At 52.5% G+C, this 27,725-nt stretch overlaps 2 protein-coding genes across 2 annotated transcripts; both read right to left on the bottom strand.

Annotated features, from left to right (window-relative positions):
• Positions 1-83: 83 nt before the first annotated feature.
• On the bottom strand, positions 84-12,871 carry CX3CL1 (C-X3-C motif chemokine ligand 1). Its single transcript, XM_007993433.3, has 3 exons — positions 12,687-12,871; positions 5,398-5,518; positions 84-3,100 (listed from the first exon to the last, which is right to left on the bottom strand). The coding sequence occupies exons 1-3, from the start codon at positions 12,754-12,756 to the stop codon at positions 2,083-2,085; spliced, it is 1,209 nt and encodes a 402-aa protein (XP_007991624.3). The 5' UTR covers positions 12,757-12,871; the 3' UTR covers positions 84-2,082.
• Positions 12,872-17,925: 5,054 nt separating this feature from the next.
• Positions 17,926-25,749, bottom strand: CCL22 (C-C motif chemokine ligand 22). Its single transcript, XM_007993432.3, has 3 exons — positions 25,611-25,749; positions 23,552-23,675; positions 17,926-20,626 (listed from the first exon to the last, which is right to left on the bottom strand). The coding sequence occupies exons 1-3, from the start codon at positions 25,681-25,683 to the stop codon at positions 20,542-20,544; spliced, it is 282 nt and encodes a 93-aa protein (XP_007991623.3). The 5' UTR covers positions 25,684-25,749; the 3' UTR covers positions 17,926-20,541.
• Positions 25,750-27,725: the final 1,976 nt, after the last annotated feature.

Genomic DNA, 27,725 nt, shown 5'->3' with positions numbered 1-27,725 from the left:
TTGGCCTGCCCACCCCTGCCCCGTTCCTTCCCCTCTGAAGCCCTGGTTGCTGGACTTGTCCCCAGAGAAATCACCCATATTGATTCACAAGACTTTTAAATTTTATTAGTAAAATACAAAATGGCACAGACATTGGTGATGAGGGTTGGAAAAGTAAAAGGATCAACCTACTCGTTCCAAAGTCTTCCTAGATCATCCTTGTCCATGTCCTGCTTGGAGAAACTAACAAAGTCCATGGAAGGGGGACCAGCTGGCCCCAGCAGCTTCCTCACAAAGAAGGCAGGGCCCCATCACAGGCTGCCCCACCCCTGGAAGGCTCTCCCAGCCTGGAAGAGCCAGAACAAAGTGCATCAGTTCCACTCTCACCCTCTCTGAGCTGCCAGAGTGACCCCACCTGAGCCAGGCCCTGAACTTCCTGAATATACTGCACCATGCCCAGCAGGGGAGTGCAAAGGCCGGGCGGGCCGGGCGGCACAGCGTCTTGCTCTCTATGGACCAGAGCTGGGTTTCCTTCCTCCAAGCACCCATCTGTGAAGGAGTGTTCCTGGCACCTGGGTAGAACCCAGCCCATAAGAGGCCCCTCAGGTAGAGCAAGGGTCACCCTCGGGGACAATCCAAGGGAGAGGTAAGCTGCCCCCAGGGACCCTGAGGGGCCAGGACGGCTGGTGCGGCCTCATCCAGGCATGCTGGAGCCTTCAGCAGCCAAAAAAGGGAACCCCTGACTTTATGCCTGCAACTTCCCCTTTCCCATGTCCCAGCCCCTTCCCGGGTAGCGTCCCTTTCAGAAACAAACAGGGGCCTCATGGAAATCCCTGGTCCTGTCTGCGATGGGGACAAAGATGAAGGAGAAGGTCTTGGAGGGCAGAGAACAGTGTTTTCAAGGAGTGAGAGAGGTGGGAGGGGAACCCAGGCCTCATGAAAGAATCCGGCGTGTGGGGAGTGGGACCACAAGGGTCTTGTGGCCTGGCTGCCTGCAGGCGTCTCTGAAGAAGCATCAGGAGTGTGGCTGCTCCCAGAGCCTTTCCTGGGCTTCTTAGACAGGTGGTTGGAGCCCTCCCTCCTCCCTCTTAGGGGGTGAGGGGAGGCAGAGCTCGGGGTGTCTCAGTGACTGAGCCTGGGCAGGGCCTTCAGGGATGGACTCTGTTCTGCCCACCTCCATTTGGGGGCCCACAGGGCAGGATCTGTGCTATCAACTCACTCCCTCGCAGGCCCTCTGGGCCTCAGGGTCCAAAGACAAGCTAGTCCATTGGCAAGGACTGTCTAAGGTACTCTGCTCATAAGGACTGTGAGGCTGCAACCAGGGGCTGGAGAGAAGGGCCTCAGGTCAATGAGTGATGTCAGGGGGACAGATATTCCTTACCTCCCTCTTTCCTTTCACAGATGGGAGTACCTTGGGGGGTTGATGGTAGAACTAGGATCAGAACCCAGCCTTCAGACTCAGCACAGTGTAGACCAAAGAAGAAAGCCACCAGATATCCTTATCTCCCCTTCCCACAATGCCTAACCAAGGGCAGAGCCTCACTGGGAGCAGTGCCAGGAAACACCACACTAGCCTCATGCAAGAAAAGACACGTCACTAGTGGGGGTGTGGGCTCTGTACAGAGGACGGGGCTGGGGGAGATAGCACCGCAGGTGGCCGGGGTGACTGGCAACTGCAGCAGAACCAAGAGACACAATGAGATTTCGGGGAGTGGGCAGAGGGCCTGGCCTGATGCTCATGTGTGAGATGGAAGGACTGTAGTACTCACAGGGTAGCGTGGGTCAGAGGGGGCTGGGCATAAATAATTGTTCATTGGGGCTGGGATGGCGTCAAAGGGAACCTCTAACCAGCCAGCAGCAGAGGAGAGTTTGGGGGCTGGGGTGAGTTGGGAGACCGCCCCCTCTGTCCCTGGCAGGTGGAGAATGGTCAAGGCTGGCCTCCTGGGGTGTGCCTGGGAGCTTGGAGCTTGTGCACCTGGAGGATCTCACCTCCCCGCTCCAATCATCCCAGCTCAGTCCAGGCCCTTGGGTGGGAGTGGGTATGAGGATGAGGGATCCCAGGCAGCTGTCTGAATCAAACAACTAGACACAGGCCAGAGGAGTTCACACGGGCACCAGGACATATGAGTTACTACCACAGCTCCGGGGGATGTAGCGGAGGCCCTCCACCATCTCTCCCGCCATCTTTCGAGGGCAGCCCTGGAGGCTCTGGTAGGCGAACATGGCCACCCCCAGGCAGAAGAGGAGGCCAAGGAAGGCCAGCAGCCCTACTGCCTGCCTCCGGGTGGCAGCCTGGGCGTCAGGGACAGGAGTGATAAGGACGCCCAGCCTCTGGGGGTCCATGGTGGCATGGATGGGTTCCTCAGCTTTAGGGGTCCAGCTGCCTGAAACCACTGGCTCCCTGCTGGGGGTTCCTTCCGAGGAGACAGGGACCACAGAGACGTGGGCCATGCTGCCAGGCCCCCAGTCCTGGAAGTCATCTGTGTGTGCTGGCACGGGACCCATCTCCTCCCGCTCCAGAGAGTTCTCTGGCCTGGGGCTCTGTCCCTGACCCCACACAGGCTGGCCTTCAGACGGAGTGTTCTCCTCTGGGGCTGGGGAGGAAGTAGTGGAGGCCTGGGTGGAGGAGGCCTGGGTGGAAGGGTCCTGGGTGGACGGGGCCTCAGAGGTCTTTCCCTCAGCCCAGAGGCCGGGCCCAGGTTGGTGGGGAGCAGAACTCTGCCACGCGGCGGCAGTGGAGACGGGAGGCACTCGGAAAAGCTCCGTGCCCACAGGCCCTCCATCCTGAGCCTTTGGCGTTGGGGGGATCCCGGTCCCTGAGGAACCAGTCACGCCAGTCGACTGCTCTGGGGAGGTCCCCAGGGCCGTCTGTGCCTCCCGGGAAGAAGGAGTTGGCTTCAGGCTACTGCTTTCGCCTGTGGCTTCGGGCTCCGGTACCGCAGACTCCTCCATTCCCCGGGCGGCAAGGGTGGTCCTGGGCTTCACCAGGCCGATCTGCTTCTCGAAGGTGCCGCCATTTCGAGTCAGAGCAGCAGCCTGGCGGTCCAGATGCTGCATCGCGTCCTTGACCCATTGTTCCTTCGGGTCGGCACAGAACAGCCTGTGCTGTCTCGTCTCCAAGCTACAGGGGAGAAAGACAGGGATCCAGTGATGTCCAGATGCCAGAAACCCGGGCCAGCGTGGTGTGGGGGCACAGCACCAGTGCTCTGCAGCTGAACACACCCGGCTAGAAACCCTGCCCTCCCACTTAGCAGCTGTGAGGCCACTGACCAGCTGGGGAAACCCGCCCTCCTAGGCTCCCAGGTCCTCACCCGAGAAATGGAGATAGGAAAGCCTCCCATCTGTAGCGTGACCACCCATCCCAGAAAAAATGGGATGCAGGGGGTGCTCAGGATGAGGGACTTCCCATTTTAAAACCGGGAAAGTCCCCAGGCAAACAGGGACGAGTTGATCACCCTACTTCTGTGTTACTGTAAAAAAAAAGCTAAATTATGGCTCAGAGCCGATCAATAATAGCTGAAAATAATAACAATGTCGATAATATTGTTACCATTAAGGCAGGGGGCTCTGGGCTTTGAGTCTCCTGCTGGGGAGAGGACTTCAGGTGAGCTCTGTATGGGGCCTCCTCACTCTGGAACAGGCCTTATGAGACTTCGTGAGTCTTGTTGCTCTTCTCCTTCGGTTTCACAGCTACAGGCTGTGCTCCAGGCCCCTCTCCTCCCCTCCCGATGTGTGTTCACGGGCAGAAGGGGTTAGAGCCAAATATGTGGCAGCCTCATTGGGACCCTGAGTACCCTCCAAATCTTGAACTTCCTCTGAAGCCGTGTGTGACTGGTTCACCGCCAAGCCCACAGCTCAGAGCTGACAGACGCCCTGGCTCCATGCCACAGCCTGTGCTTGGCATTTGCCCATGTTCAAATCTTACATACATCCCACAAGGTGGCTACCAGGCTCATCCCCATTTTACAGATGAGGAAACCAAGGCTCAGAGAGGTGAAGTAAAGGCACCTGGCTCCAGGATGCCGGGAAGCTTGAGGAGTCCAGGAAGCAAGTATGACCCTGCAGGCCCCCTGGGCACAGCGATCCCCTCCCCCACTTCCTTTTTCCCTTTCATCTAGAAAACAAAAAATACCTGGGGGTGTCTTGGGGAAGTAAGCCTTGACCGATCAGCAAAGAAGCCAGGCAGGAGAACGCTCAGTACCTTGCCCACCTTAGAAACTGCATACTTGAGGAGAGGAAGTGCCAGACTTCCTTTAACTGAGCCTAGAAAGCAAAGGGCCATTGGCCATTTCCTGCTGCCTGACCCCTAGGTCTGGCTGAGGCTGCTTTAGGGCTCAAAAGTCAGTCCTGGGGAAAGGCCTCAGGGCTGGCTGGTTAGGCAGGACCCAAGAGAGCCCCCAGGAGAAGGAAGTGACCAAGATGGCCAGGGTCCTTAACAGCCAGGAGGACAATGACTCAGTCCCTCCCCAGAGTCTCGAAATGACCCTGTTTCCTCTTCTGTCAGATGGAGATAGTGATCTCTGCAGCTCCTACTGACAGACCCTGCCAAGCACTTTATTTATTTTTAATTTAATTTTTTTTTCTTTTCTTTTTTTTCTTTTTATTTTTTTTTTGAGATGGAGTCTCACAATATTGCCCAGGCCAGAGTGCAGTGGTGCCATCTTGGCTCACTGCAATCTCCGCCTCCTGGGTTCAAGCAATTCTCCTGCCTCAACCTCCCGTGTAGCTGGGATTACAGGCACCCACCACCACGCCCAGCTAGTTTTTGTATTTTTAGTAGAGATGGAGTTTCACCATGTTGGCCGGCCTGGTCTTGAACTCCTGGCCTCAAGTGATCCACCAGCCTCGGCCTTCAAAAGTGCTGGTATTACAGGCATTAGCCACCGCGCCCTTGCCAAGCACTTTAGTTACATCCTGTCCTAGCTACCCATTTTACAGACAAGGAAACCAAGGTGCAAAAAGTAAGCAATGGAAGCAGGGCCACCCAACCAGTAAGAGGGGAAGGCAGGATTTGCACCAGGTCTGTTAGAGTCTGGAACCTGCATTTTAAGTAAGACCCTCATGCTTTACGCCTACCCACACCACCCCATGAAATATAGTGGGTTCAAGTGTGGGGTAACATGTGCTTCAGTCCAGGAGGAATTACCACTGTCCATGGCTGCTCCAGGCCACAAGCCAGGGCGGCTGCCCCCCCAGCCACACTGGGCCATTCAGGAAACCACTCTCCTCCTTAGCCATGTGGCATAGAAATTAAGGTCAGTGAAGTGGCCTGCAGGCCAGGGGCAAGAGAAGCGTGTGCTGAGGCCTTCGCCTAGGAGACCAGGTCTGGGAGGGGAGGTGTGGACATAGATTCTCAGAGGTCTGGGAATATTTCAAGGGTCTGAAGGGGATTTCAGAGGCCTCAGGGGCAATACCTACACGATTGCACGTTTGCCGCATGATTCCTGGTTCTGTTGATAGTGGATGAGCAAAGCCACAGGTATCTTTGATGTCATCTTGCTGCACGTGATGTTGCATTTCGTCACGCCGTGGTGCTGTCCTGAGTCCAAAGAGGTTCCTGGTCAGCAGGGATGTCTGTGGGCATCTGGCTTCCCAACCCTGTGCCAAATTGTCCCGGCCACACCACCCAAGCCAAAGCTGATCACCTGTACACCCTGGCCTTCAAGGCCTTTGACTCAGCCTCCCTCCCCCACCAAACTTCTCTATGCCTCAGTTTCACCACCTGTAAAATAGAAACAAAGATAGTATCTACCTCATAGGCTTGTTGTAAGAATAAGAAATGTGAATTCTTATTTACAGAGTTCTTTTTGCCTGGCACTGGCACATATTAAAAGTTTGTTTGTTTGTTTGTTTATTTTGAGATGGAGTCTCGTTGTTGTCGCCCAGGCTGGAGTGCAATGGCACGACCTCGGCTCACCGCAACCTCCGCCTCCCAGGTTCAAGTGATTCTCCTGCCTCAGCCTCCCGAGTAGCTAGGATTACAGGCATTTGCCACGACACCTGGCTAATTTTGTATTTTTAGTAGAGACGGGGTTTCTCCTTATTGGTCAGGCTGGTCTCAAACTCCCGACCTCAGGTGATCTGCCCTCCTTGGCCTTCCAAAGTGCTGGGATGACAGGCATGAGCCACCATGCCCGGGTTAATTTTTAAAATTAACTGGTCCATTGTGCAGCAGGGGAGATGAATCTGAGAGTGACAGGGATCTGCTAAGGTCACACAGCCAGCAAGTGATGGAACAGGTTCTCCTACCAAGATGGCTACAGTCTCCACTGGGCCTGTGGCCTTGCCTATCCCCTCACCTCTGCCTTGTTTCTTCCTGCTGCCTTTTTTTTTTAAATTAAGAAATAGGGTCTTGCTCTGTTGCCCAGGCTAGAGTGCAGTGGTATAATCCTAGCTCACTGCAACCTCAAAATCCTGGGCTCAAGAGATTCTCCTGGCTGGGTGTGGTGGCTCACACCTGTAATCCCAGCACTTTGGGAGGCCAAGGCAGGTGGATCACCTGGGGTCAGGAGTTTGAGACCAGCCTGATCAGTATGGTGAAACCTTGTCTCTACTAAAAATACGAAAATTAGCCTGGAATGATGGTGGGCACTTTTAGTCCCAGCTGCTAGGGAAGCTGAGACAGAAGAATTGCTTGAATCCGGGAGGCAGAGGTTGCAGTGAGCCAAGATCGTACCACTGCACTCCAGCCTGGGTGACAGAGCAAGACTCCGTCTCAAAAAAAAAAAAAAAAGAAGAAGAGATCTCTTGCCTCAGCCTCCCAAGTAGCTGGGACTACAGGTGCATGCTACCATGCCTGGCTAATTTTTTTTAAGAGACAGGGTCTTGCTATGTTGCCCAGGCTGGTCTTGAACCCCTGACCTCAAGCGATCCTCCCACTTCAACCTCTGGAGTAGCTGGGATTACAGATGCAAGCCACCATGCCCAGCAATAAACTTTTTAAAAGTGTATAAGTACAACTGCTTTCTAAGAAGGTGGGGTCTGATGAATAGATGATCCTTTGTTCTGCTGTTAAGAGCCAGAATAAGCCTGAGAGTAGTTGCTGAAAGGTACTGAGTCATCCTGCCTAAGAGGGAAGAGGCATTTGAAATTCCTGGAGCAAGAAGAGTAAGGAGAAGGAAGGGCTGGAGATGGAAGGTATGAATAGGGTAGGGGCAGAGTGGGGCAGAAGGGGCAGGCAGTATCTGAGTGTCACGTGGAGCCAGAGAGAAACCCCAGGACAGGACAAATAAACCCAACTATTTGATATAAACATTTGAAGTTGTTTACACTGCATTTCCACCTTTTTTCTTTGCCTAAAATCCCCAGCAATTTTTTTTTTTCTGCTTAGCATGAGCTCAAGGAGGATGAGTGTAAAAATCAAGGAAGAGCTGGAGTTTCAGATCTGGGTCAAGGTTATGTGCAGCAAAAGCAAGACCCCAGAGGGTTTTGCAAACATCTAGAGGCCAGGGCAGTCAAGAGAGCAAGCCGATCTTATCTAGCACTTCAGAGCCTGGGAAACCCCCAGCCCATCCCTGGGCTCCACCAGAACACGAATTGCTCATGCATAAATACTTACATATATACGGCCATGCAAACACACTCCACTTTCCCAAATACAGGCGCATGCACGTGCGCACACACACAGAGACTTTGTAGAGTCTGCTGCTTCCTCTCTCCATCGCTCCCCCTTAGCTTTGGCCCGCCCTGCTTTGTGGGAAGGTGGTTTAGGGCCGGCAGGTCTGGGTTGAGTCATCAAGGAGCAGCACTAGCAGCTTCAGGGGGGTTGGGGGCTGTGTGCAGGAGAGGCTCCCCAGGTCACAGGGCTGTCCTTTCTCTCTGAGTAACCAGGATATAAAAGTCACTGCGTGGGCTGGCCACCCTCCTTCTGCAATGGGACCTCAGAATGACACACCTGCAGCCTCCCCAGGCCCTGTTGAGTGGAGCCAGGTGGCAGTCCCCTAAACTGGCCTTCAGGTGTCTTCTTTAGGAAGCCCCAGAAAATACGGTGCCCCTGAGTGACCAGAGACAGGAGGAGGCAAGGGAGGCTGCCCAATGGATAAGAAAGAAGGTCCATTCTGTGCACCTCAAATCCAACATGGGGAAAGCATTACCCACCTTCAGGGCTTTAAAGAGCCACAGAGTCATCTTGTCTCCAAAGTCCCCACTCTCTGCCACAGTCCCTGAATGGTCCTGGCCTGGCTAAGTTCTTGGTTCTGCCAGGAAGATTGTTTAACTAACCTGGGGAGCCTGTCCCTTCTCAGAGCTGAAGTTTTCCTTTCTGTAAATGGAGACAATGCCTCGCCCAGCCAGTCATCTATTATCTGACATAGGAGTGTCAGGAAGGCAGGGAAGGAAGGCATCTGTCTTGGTATCACAGTTTCCCAGCATCAAGCACAAGGTGGATACTCAATCAATATCCATTGAATGAAATTAGTCTTAATTTACTTATCTCTCTTTAATGCATCTATCTACCTATCCATCCATCCTTCCACCCACTCTTATCAATCTTCTACCCATTCCTCACCCACCTGCCACCTCCTACCCACCCCCTACTCATCTCCATTCATCCATCTACCCACTCCCTCTCCCCTGCCTACCACCTGTCAATCTTCCACCCCCTTTTATCTCACCCACTCATCCATCCCTCATTGTCCCCTCCCCATCCCTTCTTCCATCCATCCATCCATCCATCCATCCATCCATCCATCCACTTCCTGATTCAGCCAACACTGGCTGGAATTACTTTTGAGTATATACAAAAATCTCAAGCCCTCTTATCCTTAACCTTGAGCTCTTTCTCCCATAGGCACGGGTGCTGAGCTTGGAGAGAGTGCTTCCATCCCAATAAATGCCATCAGATCACTCTGCTTATTCAGTCAACCAACAAATGCTGTTCCTCTTGCCAGACCCTGTGCCGGGTGCTGTGAGGTACAGTGAGATGAACAAGGAATGCCTCTGGCCTCAGAAGGCTCCCAGCCTGATGGACAGGTAAAACAGGCACACAGAGTATCAGAACTTTTTTTTTTTTAATTGAGCACCTACTGTGTATCAAACCCTGTGTCCAGCATGTACACATCTGCTCTCTTTAATTCCCAAATTATTATCCTGCAAAGGGAGTATTATTATCCCCACTTCACAGATGCAGAAGCTGGGAATAAGAGAGGTTAAATATGCCCAATGCCACACAGCGGCATGGTGGCAGAGCTAGTTTTCTACCCAGCCCCTAAACACCCACTGTTCTAGGCTACCCTAGATGCCAGGCAGAAACACAGCGTTCCAGAACATACCACAAATATACTGGGGTTTACATGAGGGAGAAACCACTTCCAACTTCAAATGATCAGAGGAGGCTTCCTGGAGGAAGTCTCCTTTAGGCTGGACCTCAAGGACTTCTAAGAGTCTTCCAGGGTCTTAGAAGGAGACTCAAGAAATGTCCTGGGTCACTGGGTGAGGTGATAAAAAGAGGGCTTGAGCCATTCATTGCTCAGCTGTGTGTCCTAAGCAAGTCACTCAGACTCTCTAAGCCTCAGTTTCCTTACTTGTAAAATGGACGTGACAATACCTGCTTCACAGTTTGGTTGTGAGAATAAACATTTTTTAACATCTGGAGCATTTTTCCCTTAGGGCAGGGTTTCTCAACAGTGACACTACTGACATTTTGGACCAGACAGTTCTTTGTTTTGGGGGCTGTCCCGGGCACTGGAGGATGTTTAGCAGCATCTCTGGCCTCTACACATTAGAGGCAAGTAGCTCAACTGAACCAAAAACATTGGGACATTTGTAACAAGTAAAAATGTCCCTAGAAATTGCCAAATGGCCCCTGGGAGAGCAAAATTACTCACTGAGGACCACTGCCCTAGAGATATCCAGAGATATCCACACAGCTCCCTCCCTCAGCCTCCTGCAAACTGTGCAAAGCCACCTACTGAGTGGGCTTCCCTAACCCCCTATTTAAAATGTCAACACCTCTCTTCCCTGCTCTCTATTTTTCTTTTCTCCTTCCTTCCTTCCTTCCTTCCTTCCTTCCTTCCTTCCTTCCTTCCTTCCTTCCTTCCTTCCTTCCTTCCTTCCTTCCTTTCTTTCTTTCTTTCTTTCTTTCTTTCTTTCTTTCCTTTCTTTCTTTCTCTCTCTCTCTCTCTCTCTCTCTCTCTCTCTCTCTCTCTCTTTCTTTCTTTCTTTCTTTCTTTCTTTCTTTCTTTCTTTCTTTTTCTTTCTTTCTTTCTGAAACGAAGTCTCGCTCTGTCACCCAGGCTGGAGTGCAGTGGCACAATCTCGGCTCACTCCAACCTCTGCCTCCCAGGTTCAAGTGATTCTCCTGCCTCAGCGTCCCAAGTAGCTGGGACTACAGGCATGCACCACCACACCTGGCTGATTTTGTATTTTTAGTAGAGACAGGGTTTCACGATGTTGGCCAGTCTGGTCTTGAACTCCTGACCTCAGATGATCTGCCCACCTTGGCCTCCCAATGTGCTGGGATTACAGGCATAAGCCCCTGCGCCCAGCCACCCCTCTCTATTTTTTGATCACAGTGCCTTTTCTCCTTCCAACAGATCACGTTGTTTACTGATTTACTTTGTGTATTATCTGTCCTCTTTAGTTGAATTACAGCACCCCGAGGGCTGAGGTCCTTGGCTGTTTTATTTATTGATGCTGCCCCAGTACCTAGTACCAGGCTTGTCACACAGTAGGTGTCCAATAAGTATTTGTTGAATGAATGGACAAAATGCCCAAGCAAGCGCTTTGTGACATAATACCTTAACCAACAGAAAAATGGAGGAATTTTTATTTAAATTTGACAGGGGCCTGGATCTGACACTCTTGAATTTATCCTCCCATGCCCTCTCCATCCACCCCCACTGCTAATGAGCGGGGTAGGCTATAAGAGCTTAAAACAGATTCGTTTTTTTCTCTTTCTTGCCAGGACTTGAGTGGGAGTGAATGCGTCAGCTTTTGGAGTGGGGGGGCAATGCTCTGCACTGACTCGTAGCTGCAGGTTCGTTATATAAAGCACAGAAGCCTCCTGCCTGACACAGCCCCACAAACCCACATTTGGGGACTGACGCAGCTGCCCCACACTAGTCAGGGCAGCAGCTCCGAACCCCCCAGCCTCCCCTTGGGTCTCTCTGGCTTCCAAACCACCCCCTCATCCTAAAGAGGCTCCCGAGGGCCTCTCGGAGCCATACATGTCAGCGCTGGGGAGGACTTCCAAGGTGAGCCTGGTCAAATACCCAGTTTTACAGGAGGAGAAACTGAGGCTGAGAAAGGTTCCAGTAATCCCCAGGATCTTCCAGTAAAGCCAATGACCAAGATGAGGGCAGAAGCCTGGTTCTAAAGCCTCAGGCTGCTAGTCAGAGCACCCAGAGTCCCCCAGGGTCCCTTTCCATCCTAGCCTAGGACCCTTTCCCCTCTAAGCTTAGTAAAAGTAATCCTCCTCCGCCACCCTCTTCAAAACACCCCCATAGGCACTGGAGCCTCATCACCCTCCCCCACCCCACCGGAGAGGTAATAGCTATATTTAAAGATGCAGCAGCTGGGACCAGAGGAGGCAAGACCCTGCTCAGGGTCACACAGCAAGACTGTGGCAAAGCAGCCGCCATCTGACTCCCCACTTTCCAGTTCTCACTGTCCCCAGACACCTCAGGCTTCAGGGCCCAATCCCAGAAAGCAGGCAGCCAGCAGGAATTCGCCTCCACCATCCCCACGTGCCCATCCACCCACGCACCTGCTCCCTGCCCCAGGGTGAGTTTGCTCCATGGAAATATCTGGAAGCTGGGGACTACTTCTCATTTTCCTGGACTTGCTGTGTGCCCACAGGCAAAGTCTCACCTCTGAATGTCACCCTGCTGGATGGTGGGGGCAATCTCTGAGGAGGGGGCTGGCTAGCGGTTCATGGAGGTGGTGAGCGTGCATCTGTGCTCTCTTCTGCATTCAGTCCCATGAGTCTTACCCTCTCCTGCCCTATTTACTGGCTGTGCATCCTCAGGCCAGTTTCTAAACCTCTCTGGGCCTCCATCTTATCCATATCAGGTAGAATGGTCAATTATGTACCCCTACCAGGTCCCGGGCTTCAGTAAGCAAGTGACTAGAGGCGAACGCGTTTTCTACACTGTGCTTGGAGGCGGAAGACAGCATGATGGGTAGACAGGCAGAGCAACTGGGGCTACAGACCAGCACAGCAGCGGCAAGCCCCAACCATGAGCTGCAGTGACCTTGACCTTCACTGGTCCTGGGCCCCCTAATCCTGGGGGCTTTGAAAACAGGGCAGGAGAAAGTCCCAACTGTGGCCTGGCCCAGGGCCAGCACTGCGGGCTACACATTAACGCTGGATGGAAAGAGCCAGCCACTGTCAGCCAGGTCCTCCCACCCCAGTGCCCACCAGGAGCCTCTGCAGCCTCCCTCCACCCCCACCCTCCTGGCACACCCACACCTAGCTCCCTTACGCCACCCACACCACCTCTCTGTGCTTCCAGGCACAGCCACTTTGCTTGCTGGGTCAGGCAGAGCAGTCGCTGGCAAGTGGAAATCTGTCCAGTGCTGCATCTGGGGAAAGGAAGGTGCCCAGCCCCCTCCTGCACATCCCTGGATAGGGGCTGCCACCGGCCTTGAGCTTTACCCAGGCAGGGTCTGGGGCCCCTGATGTCAGGCTTGAGGGACAGACAAGGGGCTGGGGGCTCCCCACCGGGGGCTCCTCACCCTGTTCGTGCCCAAGTCCAGGCCCCACTTACCAGCCAGCAGGACAGTCAGATGGCAGAGGGTGGCCAAGTGGAGCAGCCACGAGAGAGATATCGGAGCCATGGCTGAGGGTGGGTGAGAGTCCGGGTGGAGGCCAGGGCAGGCGGCTAGAGCCAGGCGGCAGAGCTTAGTGCTGTCCCCTCGCCGCCGCCGCCGCCAGAGCTCTGTGGCTTTTTATAATGGTGCTGGCTGCCTCCGCCTCTAGCCCCCGCAGGCAGGAGGGTGGGAGGAGAGAGGAAGGGAGCCAGTGTGCAGCCGCTGGATTCCTCGGGATGTTGCCAAGGAACCAAGCCGGCTCTGTGGCCCTGGGCTTCTCATCATCCTCGGCTCGTCATACTGGGACCTTCCCGGGGAGGCTGGACCGGGCCTGCCTGGGTACAAAGGCCTCCTCTCCTGCCACGAGCTGGGAACATGCCCTAGGATGTGGCCTGGGGCCCTCGCTCCTAAGTGGGCAACACACAAAAGGCCAGCAGGCTGTGGAATAGACAGCGGGGCACCAAGGGGCCGGGAGGGACTCAGGGCCCCTCCATTCTGGGTCTGACAAGCTCTTCTTTGATCCAGGGAATGCCTTGCCCACATCAGGATGGACCCCCAAATTTCCCCTCTCAGAATCCCAGGCTCCTGGGGGACCTTGTTGATCTACGCATCTCCAGAGTCCGGCAGGGAGCCTGAAGTCAGCAGGGGCTTGCTGCAGGGTCTGCTGAAAGAAGGACTGAGTCCAGCTTCATATGGATAGATGGGGAAACTGAGGCCCGGAGCCACCCCACGTCATCCACAGCATCAGAGTGGAGAACCCCCCTCCCACCACCGTGATGAGTAGAATGTGGACAGCTCAGGACCCAGGAGAGAGCCCTGGCCTCCCTGCGTCCACCTCCCGGCCTCCTGCTCCCTGCTTTGCACCCACTCCCACCTCTGCTCCGGCCCCTGCTAGCGCAAAGAACAACGTGGCTGCTAATCCATCCTTGACAACTCTGTGGCTCTTGGCTCCTCAGCTCTGCAGCTGTGCCCTGGATAAGCCTTGCCTCTCGTGGGGCCTGAGTTCTCTATCTGCCCAAGGAGAACATTGGGCTAGTGCACTGTGGAGGGGGCTTCCCCGCACTGGCCCTCCAAGGTCATTCTCCATGAGAGGTGGCAACAGGACCACACAGGGCCAGCCAACAGGCTCTCACCGAAGGGTGCAGAGGCTTGCCAGCCTTGGGAGCACATTAAAACACAGTCTCCCTTCATGGCAGCCTTCCCTAAAGGCAATGGCAACAATTCCTGAGACTCTAGAAGAGTCAGCAGCTCCGCCTTGGGCCAGGACTGAGCTGTACTGGTGTCTCCGGGCTGCCAATCTGAGGGAAACAGGTTGTGGAGCCAGCATCCCACACTATGAGCCAGTTGGGTTGCGCAGAGGGGCTACAGATCCCAAGGCCAGGGACCTCTCTCTCCTCAACCACCCCCCACCCAATGGGCTGCCTGGGGCATGGGGTTAGGGGTTAGGAGGCTAGATACTTCTAGAAGTAGCAGAGCACCCTTGGCAGGGGCCAAGGTCCACTCATGCTCAGAGAATCTGTCCTGGCCTGTGCACATGGGAAGCGAGTAGCCTTCTCATTCCCAATGTCCAATCCCTCTTTTTATAACTGAGGAAACTGAGGCCCAGAGAGGGACAAGGAGGGATAAAAACTGAGGTTGTGTTCTTTCTGCTTTGTTCATGTAAGAACAGAGGAGAAGGCCAAGTGCAGTGGCTCACACCTGTAATCCCAGCACTTTGGGAGGCCAAGGTGGGTGGATCACCTGAGGTCAGGAGTTCGAGACCAGCCTGGCCAACATGGTGAAACCTCGTCTGTACTAAAAATACAAAAACTAGCTGGGTGTGGTGCACACCTGTAATCCCAGCTACTTGGGAGGCTGAGGCAGGAGAATCACTTGAACCTGGGAGGCAGAGGTTGCAGTGAGCCAAGATCATGCCACTGCACTCCAGCCTGGGTGATAGAGTGAGACTCTGTCTAAAAAAAAAAAAAAAAAGAAAAAAAGAACAGAAGAGGAAGAAGGGGCAGGGGTGGGAGGAAAAAGAGACGGAGAAGGGGAAAGAGGAGAAAAAAGGGAAGAGAGAGAAGCAGGGAGGAAGGGGTGGAAGGAAGGGGTGGAAAGGAAGAGAGGGGAGGAGGGAGAAGGCGGAGAGGAAGAAGGCAGCCACCCTGGGAAGTGCTACACCTCATGAAGGACAGCAGCCAGGTGGGGCAAGTACTGGGGAGTAGAGACCCTTATTCCCTGGCCCCCCACTATGCTTCAAAGAAGTATTTAGAAAGCAAGGGCTTTGGGGCTGGGCACGGTGGCTCATGCCTATAATCCCAGCAGTTTGGGAGGCCGAGGCAGGTGGATCACCTGAGCTCAGGAGTTTGAGACCAGCCCGGCCAACATGGTGAAACCCTGTCTCTACTAAAAACACAAAAAATTAGTCAAGTGTGGTGGCAGATGCCTGTAATCCCAGCTACTTGGGAGGCTGAGGCAGGAGAATTGCTTGAACCCGGGAAGCGGAGGTTGCAGTGAGCCGAGATTGCAACACTGCACTCCAGCCTGGGCAACAAGAGTGAAACTCTGCCTCAAACAAACAGACAAAACCTCTACAACCAATGATTGGTATTTTTTAATAATTGTTTTATCTTTTCTATTTTTATTTTTTAGCCAAACCATTGCAAAGTAAATTATAGATGCTTGACACTTTGCCCCTAAATATTCCAGCATGCATCTCCTCTGAATAAAGCTATTGTCTTGCATAAATATATCATTATCCCATCTAACAAAATTAACAATAATTCCTATATGTCATCTAACACCCAGTTCATATCCAAATTTCTCTAATTGTCCCAAAATGTATTTCGTAGTTTCTCCTCTCTCCTTCTTTCCTTCTTTCTGCCTCGTTTCTTCTCTCCCTCACACCCTTTCTTTTTATTTTATTTATTTTTTTGAGACAGGGTCCCTCTCTGTCACCCAGGTGAGCATGCAGTGGTATAATCTCAGCTCACTACAGCCTCGACCTCCCAGGCACAAGAGATCCTCCCAGCTCAACTTCCCAAGTAGCTGGGACCACAGGCTCATGCCACCATGCCTGGCTAGTTACTGTGTTTTTGTTGTTGTTGTTGTCGTTGTAGAGACAGGGTTTTCCCATGTTGCACAAGCTGGTCTCAAACTCCTGGGCTCCAGCAATCTGTCCACCTTGGCCTCCCAAAGTGCTGGAATTATAAGCATGAGCTACCACACCTGGCGCCTCCTTCCCTCCCTCCCTCCCTCCCTCCCTTCCTTCTTTCTTTCCTTTATTCCCTCCTTTCTTTTATTTTTTTAACCAGGATCCGATCTAGGTTCATGCACTGCATATGGGTATTTCTTTTGAGTCTACATAGACCACTTGCATAGACCACTTTTTAATGACTTCAACTTTCTTAAGAGTCAAGTCGGCCGGGTTCAGTGTCTCACGCCTGTAATCCTAGCACTTTGGGAGGCCAAGGTGGGCAGATCACTTGAGGTCAGGAGTTCAAGACTAGCCTAGCCAACATGGTGAAACCCCGTCTCTACTAAAAATACAAAAATTAGCTGGGCATGGTGGCATGTGCCTATAATCCCAGCTACTTGGGAGGCTGAGGCTAGGGAATTGCTTGAACCCTGGAGGTGGAGGTTGCTGCCCTCCAGCCTGGGTGGCAGAGTGAGACTCCGTCTCAAAAAAAAAAAAAAAGAAAAGAAAAGAAAAAAAAGAGCAAAGTCAAGTCCATTGTCTTATACAATGTTCTCATTCTTAATTTAGTTATTTCCTTGTGATGTCACCTAATTTGTTCCTCTATCCTATTTATTTCCTGTAAACTGAGAGTTAGATCTAAAGGCTTGATTAGACCCAGGCTACATACTCTTGGCAAGAATCTATTATGAGTAATACCGTACACTTCACAAGCACCAGTTGCTCCACTTTTCCTTGGATGGATGGGATTGATGGATCGACGGGTGATTGTTAGACATCTTTATTGTAGAAGAATTAGTCCCCTTGTGATTTGCAAGTCAGTTGTGGCATGCTGGGCTGGCACCCTGCCGCATGAACCTAGGCAGGATTTTGACAGACCATTCCAGGCAGAGGTGAAAGCCTCACCAAGGTGGAAGGGACAGGACGTATTCAGGGGTGGGGAATGGCCCAATGCCATTGGCTCCAATAGAGGCTGCAGCTGGGCCCAACTGCAGAGAACTGTGAAGCGGGAGTGAAGAATGAGAATGCTGTTCACAGGCTGGAGAGAGCTGGGAAGGTCTTGGGCTGAGGGATAACCAGAGTAACGATGAGAAAAAAAAAAAAAAAAAAGAGTAGCACTGGACGCAAAAAGTTTCCTCTGGGGTGGGGGTGGTGAGAATGGGGGTGTCCTTGTCCTCACCTTCCACAAACCCTCAGGTGGCCAAGACCCTGTGCCCCAGGGAGCAGGGAGCCTATGCTGTTCTCTGGGGACACGAGGGACTCCCCCAGCCCCGGAAGTAGCACAGAAACAGCCCTGGAGAGGAGGATGGGGAGATCAGGGCACTCCTGCAGGACCAGGGTTGGAGAAGGGATGGGCATGACCGGGAACCACCCCTGCCGCCACCTCCAGGGCCCCTGGGGCCCCACCCCACCCAGTTCTCCCAGCTTATCTTTTCTGGCCAGCAAGGAGGGTTGCCCATGGGTGCTTAGCATTTCCTCTGCCTGTGACCACATTGGCTGTACCAGAAGGAAGGGGCCTGGGTCCCTGAAATGACCACGTGGAAGGTTGCCTAAGACTGAGAATGCCTGATTAGACTTGTGTGAGAAGAAATAGCCTCTGTTGAGTTGAGCCACTGAGATTTGGAGGTGTTCGTTGCAGGCCGTAGACTTTCCTGACACTCCCTCCCTTTCTCCAGTGTCTGCCCGTGCGGCGGGAAGGTGAAGGCTGAGTGGTTGAGTGGTTATGCTGCTGAAGGCTTGAGACGTGGGGACTGCTTTACTGGTTTATAAAATCCTCCCGACAGCGGCTCCCAAGGTGGGCTGGGAACTCTGGGACAAATGTCTGGGCTTCCCTGTCAGCACCTGTGCAGCCACCTCCCAGGCCCTTGTGTCCAGCCTAGACTCCCACCACTCACTGGGTGACCTCGGGCAAGTCACCGCCTATTTCAACGTGAAGACTTCCCCAGTGGGATAGAGGGGATCAATGGTGTCCCTTGCCCCATCTCACAGGGACAGCAAATGCCAGGAAACCAAAGCAGACACTATTTTAAAGGATTTATTTTCCAGAAATCCTGAGGGGCAAGGACAGGACAGGAGGGGAAAGGAAATCCCAGGATGCTTGAGGGTCCCGTTCATGGGCAGTAGGGCAGATTAGTCCTCCTAGTGCCTGCGGCAGGCAGGTTAACCCTGGGCTTGGGAGGGACACAGGCCCTCGATGACACTGAGCTGTATGCCTAGGCAGTGTCACTCCCCACACTTTCAACCTGAGCCCCACAGCAAGCCTATAAGATGGACATTCTCACTGTGATTTGTCAGGCTGGGTTCAGGGAGTGAAATGGCCTCCTCCAGTTCCACAGCTTCAAATACCCGGCAGAGCGGCACCAGGCTCCCTCAGAAAGGACCAGGCACTTGTAACATGTATGTCCTTTACCTGGGACACTGCTGTCCCATACCTGCCGTATGAAAAGAATATTTCTCAAGAGGAAGAGGAAGCCAGGCGTGGTGGCTCATGCCTGTAATCCCAGCACTTTGGGAGGCTGAGCCAGGAGGATCGCTTGAGCCCAGGAGTTTGAGACCAGCCTGGTAACATGGCAAAACCCCGTCTCTACAAAAATCAGCCAGAAAGGCAGAGATAGACCCAAATCCCAGTCTTTAGCCTGTCTCAACCACCTGAGAATGGTTTCTACCCAGGATTCCTTCACTCAATTACACCCCACTCTTTGCCTCCTGCCACAGAGAGAGAGAGAGAGCGCGCTACCCTACCACAGCCAGCTTCCTCCCAGGGCCAGGAAAGCTTCACCTTGTCCCCCTCTCACACAGTTCCTAAAATTCTTCCATTCATCCATTTGACCTCTTAAATATTTACTCTGTTTTCAAATACATATATAACTCCAGCTTATAATACCAAGCCAAGGGTACTCATTCACACCATAGCATGAATTTGACTGTCAGCTATTTAAGGAAGGAGGCAGGGAAAGTGGAATGGGGGGGTACTCTGAAGAGGCCAGGCCTGGGTATTGGAGGTTGGAGGACCATCCAAAAAAAAGCCTGAGGGGAGAAGGAAGTGTAAGCAGACATGACACATAGCTAAAACGGGGAAGAAAGCTACAGGAGTCTCCTATTAGGAAAAAAGGGGGAGGCCAGGTGTGGTAGCTCGTGCCTGTAATCTTAGCACTTTGGGAGCCCAAGGAAGGTGGATCACTTGAGGTCATGAGTTCAAGACCAGCCTGGCCAACATAGTGAAACCCTGTCTCTACTAAAAATACAAAAATTATCCAGCCGTAGTGGCACACACGTGTAATCCCAGCTACTTGGGAGGCTGGGGCAGGAGAATCACTTGAACCCAGGAGGTCGAGGTTGTAGTGAGCTGAGATCACGCCATTGCATTCCAGCCCAGGCAACAGAGTGAGACTCTGTCATAAAAAAAAAAAAAAAAAAAAAAAAAAAAAAAAAGAGTGGTGGGGGAAGAGGCCAGGCGCTGTGGCTCACGCCTATAATCCCAGCACTTTGGGAGGCTGAGGTGGGCAGATTACCTGAGGATAGGAGTTCGAGACCAGCCTGGCCAACAAGGTGAAGCCTCGTCTCTACTAAAAATACAAAAATTAGCCGGGCGTGGTAGCGGGAACCTGTAATCCCAGCTACTCAGGAGACTGAGGCAAGAGAATCACTTGAGCCCAGGAGGTGGAGGCTTCAGTGAGCCAAGACCGCACCATTGCACTCCAACCTGGGTGACAAGAACGAAACTCCATCTCATCTCAAAAAAAAAAAGGGGGGAGAGTGGGGGAAGAAAGGTGAATCTGGGCAAATTTGGGGCTTCACATTGACCCAGCTGGCCCCTTTCTAGTGACCTTGAGTCTCTGTATTGATATCTAACTGCCTTTTGGCAGAGAGAGGGGAGGGTCATTAGTTTTATTGATTTTGTCTGCAGCCACTTTCTGGGCTCTGATTCTGAGCTGGGGCCTGTCTGCAGTGCTCTATGCTAGAGGCCGGGAGACCAGAGTAACTTAGATATAAACCTTGGTCCAACTAGTGGGGAGGTGGGGGAGACAACCCCCAAATCCCAAGAATCTGGGGAGACTGTGACTAAGGTTATTAAGAGAGGACAGAGGGCCAGGGGACGTCTAATACATGAAATGGAATTACCAGCTGCTTGGGCGAGCAATGCCTTGGAGGGCTGGTGGGGCTACACCTGTGCAGGTGGTGGGACTTTCTGGGTGTCGGCAACATCCCAGGCAAAGACCCCAGAAGTGGGATGTGTAGTATGGGTTTGGAGAACAGGGAGCTAGAACCCAACATGCATGAAGGGAAGTGGGCAGGCTGGAGACAGAGATGGAACCCAGATCCAGAAGGCTGCATGCCAGGCTTGGGAGCCCTGACTCAGCTTAGGGCAGTGGGGAGTCATGGAAGGGTTTGAGCAGGGGAATCGCTGATGGGAACAGGACACTCTGGCTGCAGGGAGGCAGAGGATGGGTTAGAGGGGTCAGGGGGATATGGGAGTGACAGCACGGAGGTGACAAAGGGTGACAGCCACAGGGATGGAGATCAGGGAATGCAGAGAGTTGGCACAGGCTTCCGGCCGGAGCAGCTGTAATGGCAGGGAGGTAGGGCTCCTGAGCCTTCCTGGAGGAGCCGAGGCCATGGTCATCAGAGTAGGCTCTTCATTGGCTCAGCTTATTGAGAATCATCTTCACCCAGGGCACTCTGGGATCGGCACAGATCTCCTTATCCCTGGAGGTTAGCAACCTGGAAGGGGAGACCCCAGAGACAATGCAGCAACATTAGCACGCAGCAAGGAGGCCACACCCTCAGGAACTTAGCATTTATGAGCCACCTGCTTTATGCAGGGCTCAGTATTTATGAGTCACCTACTGCACGTGACATTACCTGCTAAATAGAGTGGTTCAAAATTTACGAGTCACCTGTGGTGTGAAAAGAATATTTCTCAAGAGGAAGAGGAGGCCGGGAGCTCACGCCTGTAAACGCAGCACTTTGGGAGGCCGAGGCAGGAGGATTGTTTGAGCCTAGGGGTTTGAGACCATCCTGGGCAACATGGCAAAACCCTGTCTCTACAAAAATGTACAAGTCAGCCAGGCATGGTGGCATGCGCCTGTGATCTCAGCTGTTTGGGAGGCTGAGGTGGGAGGATTGCTTGAGCTCAGGACATCGAGGCTGCAGTGAGCCCAGGTCTCTGCCCCACTGTACTCCAGCCTAGGCAACAGAATGAAACCATATGTCAAGAAAAAAAAAAGGAAGAGGAGCAGCAAGGACTTCCAGGACCCTCAGCTCTTTAGTCCCGGCCTTGAGTTCCAGGTGAGGCCATGAAATAGAATCCCCAAGAGTTGGGTGTTTTTTGTTTTTTTTTTTTAGATGGAGTCTCTGTCACTCAGGCTGGAGTGTAGTGGTACGATTTTGGCTCACTGCAACCTCCACCTCCCGGGTTCAGGAGATCCCCCTGCCTCAGCCTCCCAGGTAGCCGGGATTACAGGTGCCCACCACAACGCCCAGCTAATTTTTGTATTTTTAGTAGAGATGGGTTTTCACCATGTTGGCCAGGCTGGTCTTGAACTCCTGACCTCAAGTGATCTGCCTGTCTCGGCCTCCCAAAGTGCTGGGATTACAGGAGTGAGCCACCTCACCAAGCCAGAATCCCCAAGAGTCTTATAATACGCTGAACTACTCTGAGCCTCAAAATACATTCTTTCTAGGGTCCCTTCTGGCTCCAAATCCAATGATCACATATGATTTGATTGATTGATTGATTTTAGAGACAGGGTCTCACTCTATTGCCCAGACTTGTCTTGAACTCCTGGTCTCAAGTGATCCTCCCAACTTGGCCTCCCAAAGTGCTGAGATTACAGGTGTAAGCCACTGCACTCAGCTTTTTTTATCAAAAAGAAAAGAAAAAAAAAAAAGACAGAGTCTCAGTAAGTTACCAGATTGACCTCAAAATCCAGAGTTCAGGCAATCCTGCCTCAGCCTCCCAAGTAGCTGAGAGGCACTACCGTGCCCAGCAATTGAGCATCTATTATGCGCCAGACATGGAGCTCTTCACCTTCCTCTTACATTACTGTGCCCTGTAACAAACGCTCAAGAGGCCCCCTAACCTCTGTGTGCTCATTTCCTCACCTGTGAAAAGGGGGTCATGATGGCATCTGCTGCATAGGATTGTTTCAAGGATTAAATGAGTTCATATTTATAAAGTGCTTACAACAGTGCCTAGCACTTAGCAAGCACTCTCTATGTGTTTGATAAATACAAATAAGTCAAATAAGTAAAGGTTATTACTTTATTATACTGTTAGGGAAACTGAGGCTCAGAGTTAAAGAGAGAAGAACTCTGGGAGGGCTTCCTGCTTCAGCCTTCTTTATTATTCACCTGCAGATCCCTCTAAGAGATGGTGTCAGCAATAAGGAGGAGGAAGACGAGAAGATAATAGAGGCCTAAAGCGGGTCATGAGTCCCTAAACCCAGCCTGCCCCGCTGTGTGATTTGGTGGACAGCAGGCTCTGAGCAGTTGGAGAAGCAGCCAGAGAGGCTACCGCAAAGAGGGCAGGACCCGTCACCCAGTCAGGTGCAGGTGCAGGCTACAGGCCAGGGAAAAGGAGGCAAAGAAGCCAGAGAAAGAAGCAAAGGAGAACAAGAAACTCAGGAGAAAGCCCTGAACGAGGGACCAGGAGTGAGTTCTGGCTCCAGCCTGGGCAGCCTTGAGCAGGTCACTGTCCCTTGCTAAGCCTGTTTCTCCATCTCTACCATGGGAATCGTTGAACCTCCTCATAGGATTGTTGTGAGAATTAAACCAATTAACACAGGTAATGATCAGAACAGTGCCTGGCACTCGGGAGGCACCTTGGAAATTTTAGCTCTTAATATTATTCTTCCGGTCAAAATGGGTTGCCTCGGACTTCTGGAAGCCTGGAGAGGATCCAAGACACTTCTGGTGTGAGCTTTTTTTTTTTTTTTTTTTTTTTTTTGAGACAGTGTCTCGCTCTGTTGCCCAGGCTGGAGTGAGGTGGAGTGATCTCGGCTCATTGCAACCTCCACCTTCCAGGTTCAAACGATTCTCCTGCCTCAGCCTCCCAAGTAGCTGGGACCACAGGCACGCACCACCACACTCAGCTAATTTTGTATTTTTAGTAGAGATGGGGTTTCACCATGTTGACTAGGCTGATCTCGAACTCCTGACCTCAAGTGATCTGCCTGCCTCGGCCTCCCAGAGTGCTGGAATTACAGGCATGAGCCACTACGCCTGGTTCACCATCCATTTTTGCCCAAAACCTGGGAGCATCTTTGCTGACTCAGTGGCACTAGGCATACTCCTATACCTGCTATACCCAAATACCCTAGATGCCACAGCTACTGACGGCCTACTGCCATGCCCACACTATGGCCACACCCTATTCACTCAGCTTGGCATCCTCAGAACCGGACACGTTGCCTGGCATCTAGTAAGCACCTGATGATATTTCCTAAATGATCACATTATTTTTGTTTGTAGTACACCCAAGCCTGAACTGAGCCATCTCTTCCAGCCAAGCCATCCTGGCAGGCATCCGGTAGCCCTGCTACATCCCTCTCATCCCTGGGTGTGTCCCATCCAGCAGCCCCTGGGCCATCCCAGGCTGTACCCGTCAGACCCACCAAGACCCTGCGGCCCCAGCTTCCTACTCACACCACGCCAGGCCTCGGGCAGGAGTCTGAGGTCCAGTAGAAGTGTTTCACCACACGCAGGGGCATACGGTAACGAACGTAATCACGGCAGCAGACGCTGTCTTCCATGTTGGCGCCGTAGGGGCCTAGCGGAGGGGTGCCAGTGAATTCACAAGCTGGAGCCCAGAGAGGTCACCCTCGGCCCCAGCCCCTGATCTCGGCCTCTCCAGGCTCCAGGAAAGCGATGCAGTTTTTCTGTTCTCATGTGGAAGGATGGTGACCAGAGGATTCTGAGCCCTCCAAGATCCTACCCATGGAGCTTCTGAGAAGCCACTTACGGTCTGATGTCTACACTCTGGGACAGTCAGCTCTAGGAACAGGGATTCAGAACAACTAAGCATCAGCTGTACCCCAAGATGGGACTCAGTGACTCTGAGCCACAAGGTGCCTTAGATCCTTGCTGTTCAAGGTAAGGTCCATGGTCCATGGCATCAGCGTCACCTGGGAGCTTGTCAGAAATGCTCAGCCCCCGGCGCCAGACCTGCTGAATCCGGTGTGCATTTTGACAAACTCCCCAGTGATCCATCAGCACATGGGCACTTGAGAAGTCAGCTTCTGCTCATATGTGTGCAGTGGGAAGCCTGCGGTCCACAGAGGGAGGGGCACTTGCCCAGGATCACACAGCAAGATGCAGCAGAGTCAGGACGAAGGCTCAACAGAGGACAGTCACATAGACCCGGGTTCGAGCCCCGCTTTCCCCTGACTCACTGGGCCACCCTGACCAAGTCATTGAATCCTCTGAGGCCCAATTTCCTCATCTGACCAAAGGGGTAGTAACAGTACCAGCTTCAGAGGGTGTTTAATGCATGAAAAGCGCTCAGAAAGCCCAGCAGCTGGGAGCCATTCTTGTTTATAGCTGCCCCACCCCACTCCAGTGCTCACTCCTCCACCCAACACAGCACAAGCATAGAGTGGGGTAGAGAAGGGGTCAGGAACCCATACTGAGGACAGGTTCTGGACAAAATTGGATAGTGAGCCCAGCGTAGTGGCTCACGCCTGTAATCCTAGCACTTAGGCAGGCTGAGATGGGAGTATCACTTAAAGTCAGGAGTTCAAGACAAGCCTGGTCAACATGGTGAAACCCCATCTCTACTAAAAATACAAAAATTAGCCAGGCATGGTGGTGGGTGCCTGTAATCCCAGCTACTCAGGAGGCTGAGGCAGGAGAATCACTTTAACCCTAGAGGTGGAGGTTGCAGTGAGCCAAGATTGCGCCACTGCACTCCAACCTGGGCGACAGAGACTCCATCTCAAAAAATAAATAAATAAAATGAAATAAAAAATAAATTTAGGCTAGGCGCAGTGGCTCACGCCTGTAATCCCAGCTCTTTGGGAGGCAGAGGTGGATGGATCATCTGAGGTCAGGAGTTTGAGACCAGCCTGGCCAACATGGTGAAATCCTGTCTCCACTAAAAATACAAAAATTAGCCAGGCATGGTGGTACATGCCTGTAATCCCAGCTACTCAGGAGGCTGAGGCAGGAGAATTGCTTGAACCTGAGAGGTGGAGTTTGCAGTGGGGCAAGATTGCTTCACTGTACTTCAGCCTGGGCAACAAGAGCAAAACTCTGTCTCAAAAAATAAAATAAAATATAATAAAATAATTTAAAAATAATAAAATTTTAAAAAATGGATGGTAGGAGGGCAGCACCAGCTTTCCAAGGGAGAACCACTTGCCCCAGACCTGCCTTCCCCTACTCAGACCTGACCCCTTAGAAGCTCCTCACCCACACCCCTAGGGCCCTATGCTTGAGTTTTCTGGAGCAGGAGATCCTGAGGCTCTGCCCACCACAACCCCCAACCCAGCTGAGACAGATCCTAGACTCCAAGCCTTCAAGACTACCCATTCAACAGACTTGTAAACTGAGGCCCAGAGAAGCGCTGTAACTAGCCGAAGACCGCAAGAGCCAACCGCAGACTGAGGTCTTCTGTTCTCAGTCCAGTGCTTGTCCAAGACATGAGGAAGACACCCCAGCGTCCGCCCTGGCCTCTGTAGGGGGCCTTCCTGCTCCCCAGCCTCACCTGCCTCAGTTGCTTGAAGCGCCACAGCAAGGAGGATGAGGACACCCAGGAACACAGTCTGTAGGCGAGCCATACTCTGTCCTGTATGTCTCAGCCCAGGTGTCTGCAAAGGGACATAGGAAGACCTGCTATTTAAGATGCTGGCTCCACCCACAAGCCTCACTTACTTACCTCTTAGTCACCGGGGTGCCCGGAGTCACTTGACATTCACATCTCAAAAGGAGAACTACCTCCCACTTCCTCCAAAGTGGAGAAATTCTCTTTGGTGGGGAACCACTCAGAGGGGACCCCCCCAAATCTGTCCTCTCCTCTGGTTTCAGAGAGACTTGTAAAATCCCCCTCTTAGAGGCTTGTGCTCCCCAGGGTCTCCACGCTGTGTGGCCTTGTCTAGCTGTCTCTGGGACTTGGTTTCCCCATCTGGAAGTAAGGGAGATGGTTTCACAGCCCTGTTGACTTCACTGGTTGTAAATCAAGTGAGAATGTGGACCAACCCTCACCTGGAATTGAGGCCTGTCTTGTACCCTTAATGACAGCATCACTGATCTCTCTTCAATGGGAGAGGCCTATGGACCCATTGACCCATCACCAGCCTCTTCTGGGGCTTCTCGCGAAGTCCACATTTGGGCCAGGTCATAGATTTCTCAACGGTTTATGAAAAGTGTCCACCCACACTTCTATCCTGCCTGATTTTCCTTCCCAGTGGCTGCCAGGCTCTCCCTCCCCTACTCCCGTCTCAGTCCCTCACCATGTCCATGTCCTGTTGATTCTGCTTCCTAAATCTCTCTCAGATCTGCTTCTTCTCTCCAACCCCACTGTCCTTGCCCAGTCCGGGCCACCTCCACCTCAGGCTGGGATGCTGGCCCCCTCAATGCCATTCTTACCCTGCAGCAGCCAGAGTGCGTGGTCCCGAGCTACACACTCTCTCTCCTGCTTCAAAACCCTGCTGTGGCTCCCCATTCACCTAAGGGCAGGGCCTGGGCTCCTGTCTGTGGCCCTCAAGGCCCCGTTTCCGGACAGGCCTTTCCCCACTGGTCTCCCTCCCCTGAGGGATCACACCACACTCCTCACAGTTCCTCAAAAGGGACTGCGGCCTGTCCCTGGCCTTTAATGTCACTTTCCACATCTCTACCGCATAAACTCCTACTTATGCGTCAAAGCTGTTTGAAATGTCATGTCCTTGGTAAGACACCCTCTCAGGACTTCAAAGCCTTCTAGGGGACCTGGAATGTGGCCCTGGGCAGACTGTGTCAGGTTTTCTCTTTATCAAGCCCCTCCCTAGAAGCCAGACTCCAAGCTCTAGGAGGCTGGGGTCTCCCTTCATTTTTCCTGACATTCCCGGGGGCTTCTGAGGATCAGGCACATGGTAGGTGCTTGGAACACATGGGCTGGGCATGGTGGCTCATTCCTGTAATCCTGTAACCCCAGCACTTTGGGAGGCCCAGGCAGGTGGATCACCTGAGGTCAGGAGTTCAAGACCAGCCTGGCCAACATGGAGAAACCCCATCTCTACCAAAAATACAAAAATTGGCTGAACATGATGGCACGTGCCTGTTATCCCAGCTACTCGGGCGGCTGAGACAGGAGAATCACTTGAATCCGGTGAGAGGCAGAGGTTACAGTGAGCCAAGATTGCACCACTGCGCTCTAGCCTGAGTGAGAGAATGAGAGTCTATCTCAAACAAACAAACAAACAAACAAACAAAAACAACACATCTAATGAAAGAGGAAACTGAGGTTCAGGGAAAGAGAGGACTTGCCCAGCTCACACAGCCACACAGAGGCTACGCCAGGCCTGGAACTCAGAACTTGGGACTCCATTTATAAAGGGAGCCATTCCTTCATCCAGTTCCTTCATTCAGCAAATATTTGTTGAACCCTGTCGTAGACAGAATAACGGCCCCCCTAAATGTCCACATTCTAATCCCCAAAACCTATGAATATGTTACCTTATGTGGTAAAAAGGACTTTGCAGATGTGACTGTTTAGGGTTTAGGATTTTTGTTGTTGTTGTTGTTTTAAAGGCAGGATCTCACTCTGTCACATAGGCTGGAGTGCAGTGGTGCAATCACAGCTCACTGCAGCCTTGACTTCCTGGGCTCAAGCGATCCTACTGCC

Source organism: Chlorocebus sabaeus, chromosome 5 (assembly GCF_047675955.1).
Source record: "Chlorocebus sabaeus isolate Y175 chromosome 5, mChlSab1.0.hap1, whole genome shotgun sequence".
NCBI classification, from domain to species: Eukaryota; Metazoa; Chordata; class Mammalia; order Primates; family Cercopithecidae; genus Chlorocebus; species Chlorocebus sabaeus.
Note: the sequence above shows the minus strand (reverse complement) of the source record. Positions and strands in the feature narration are given on the sequence as shown.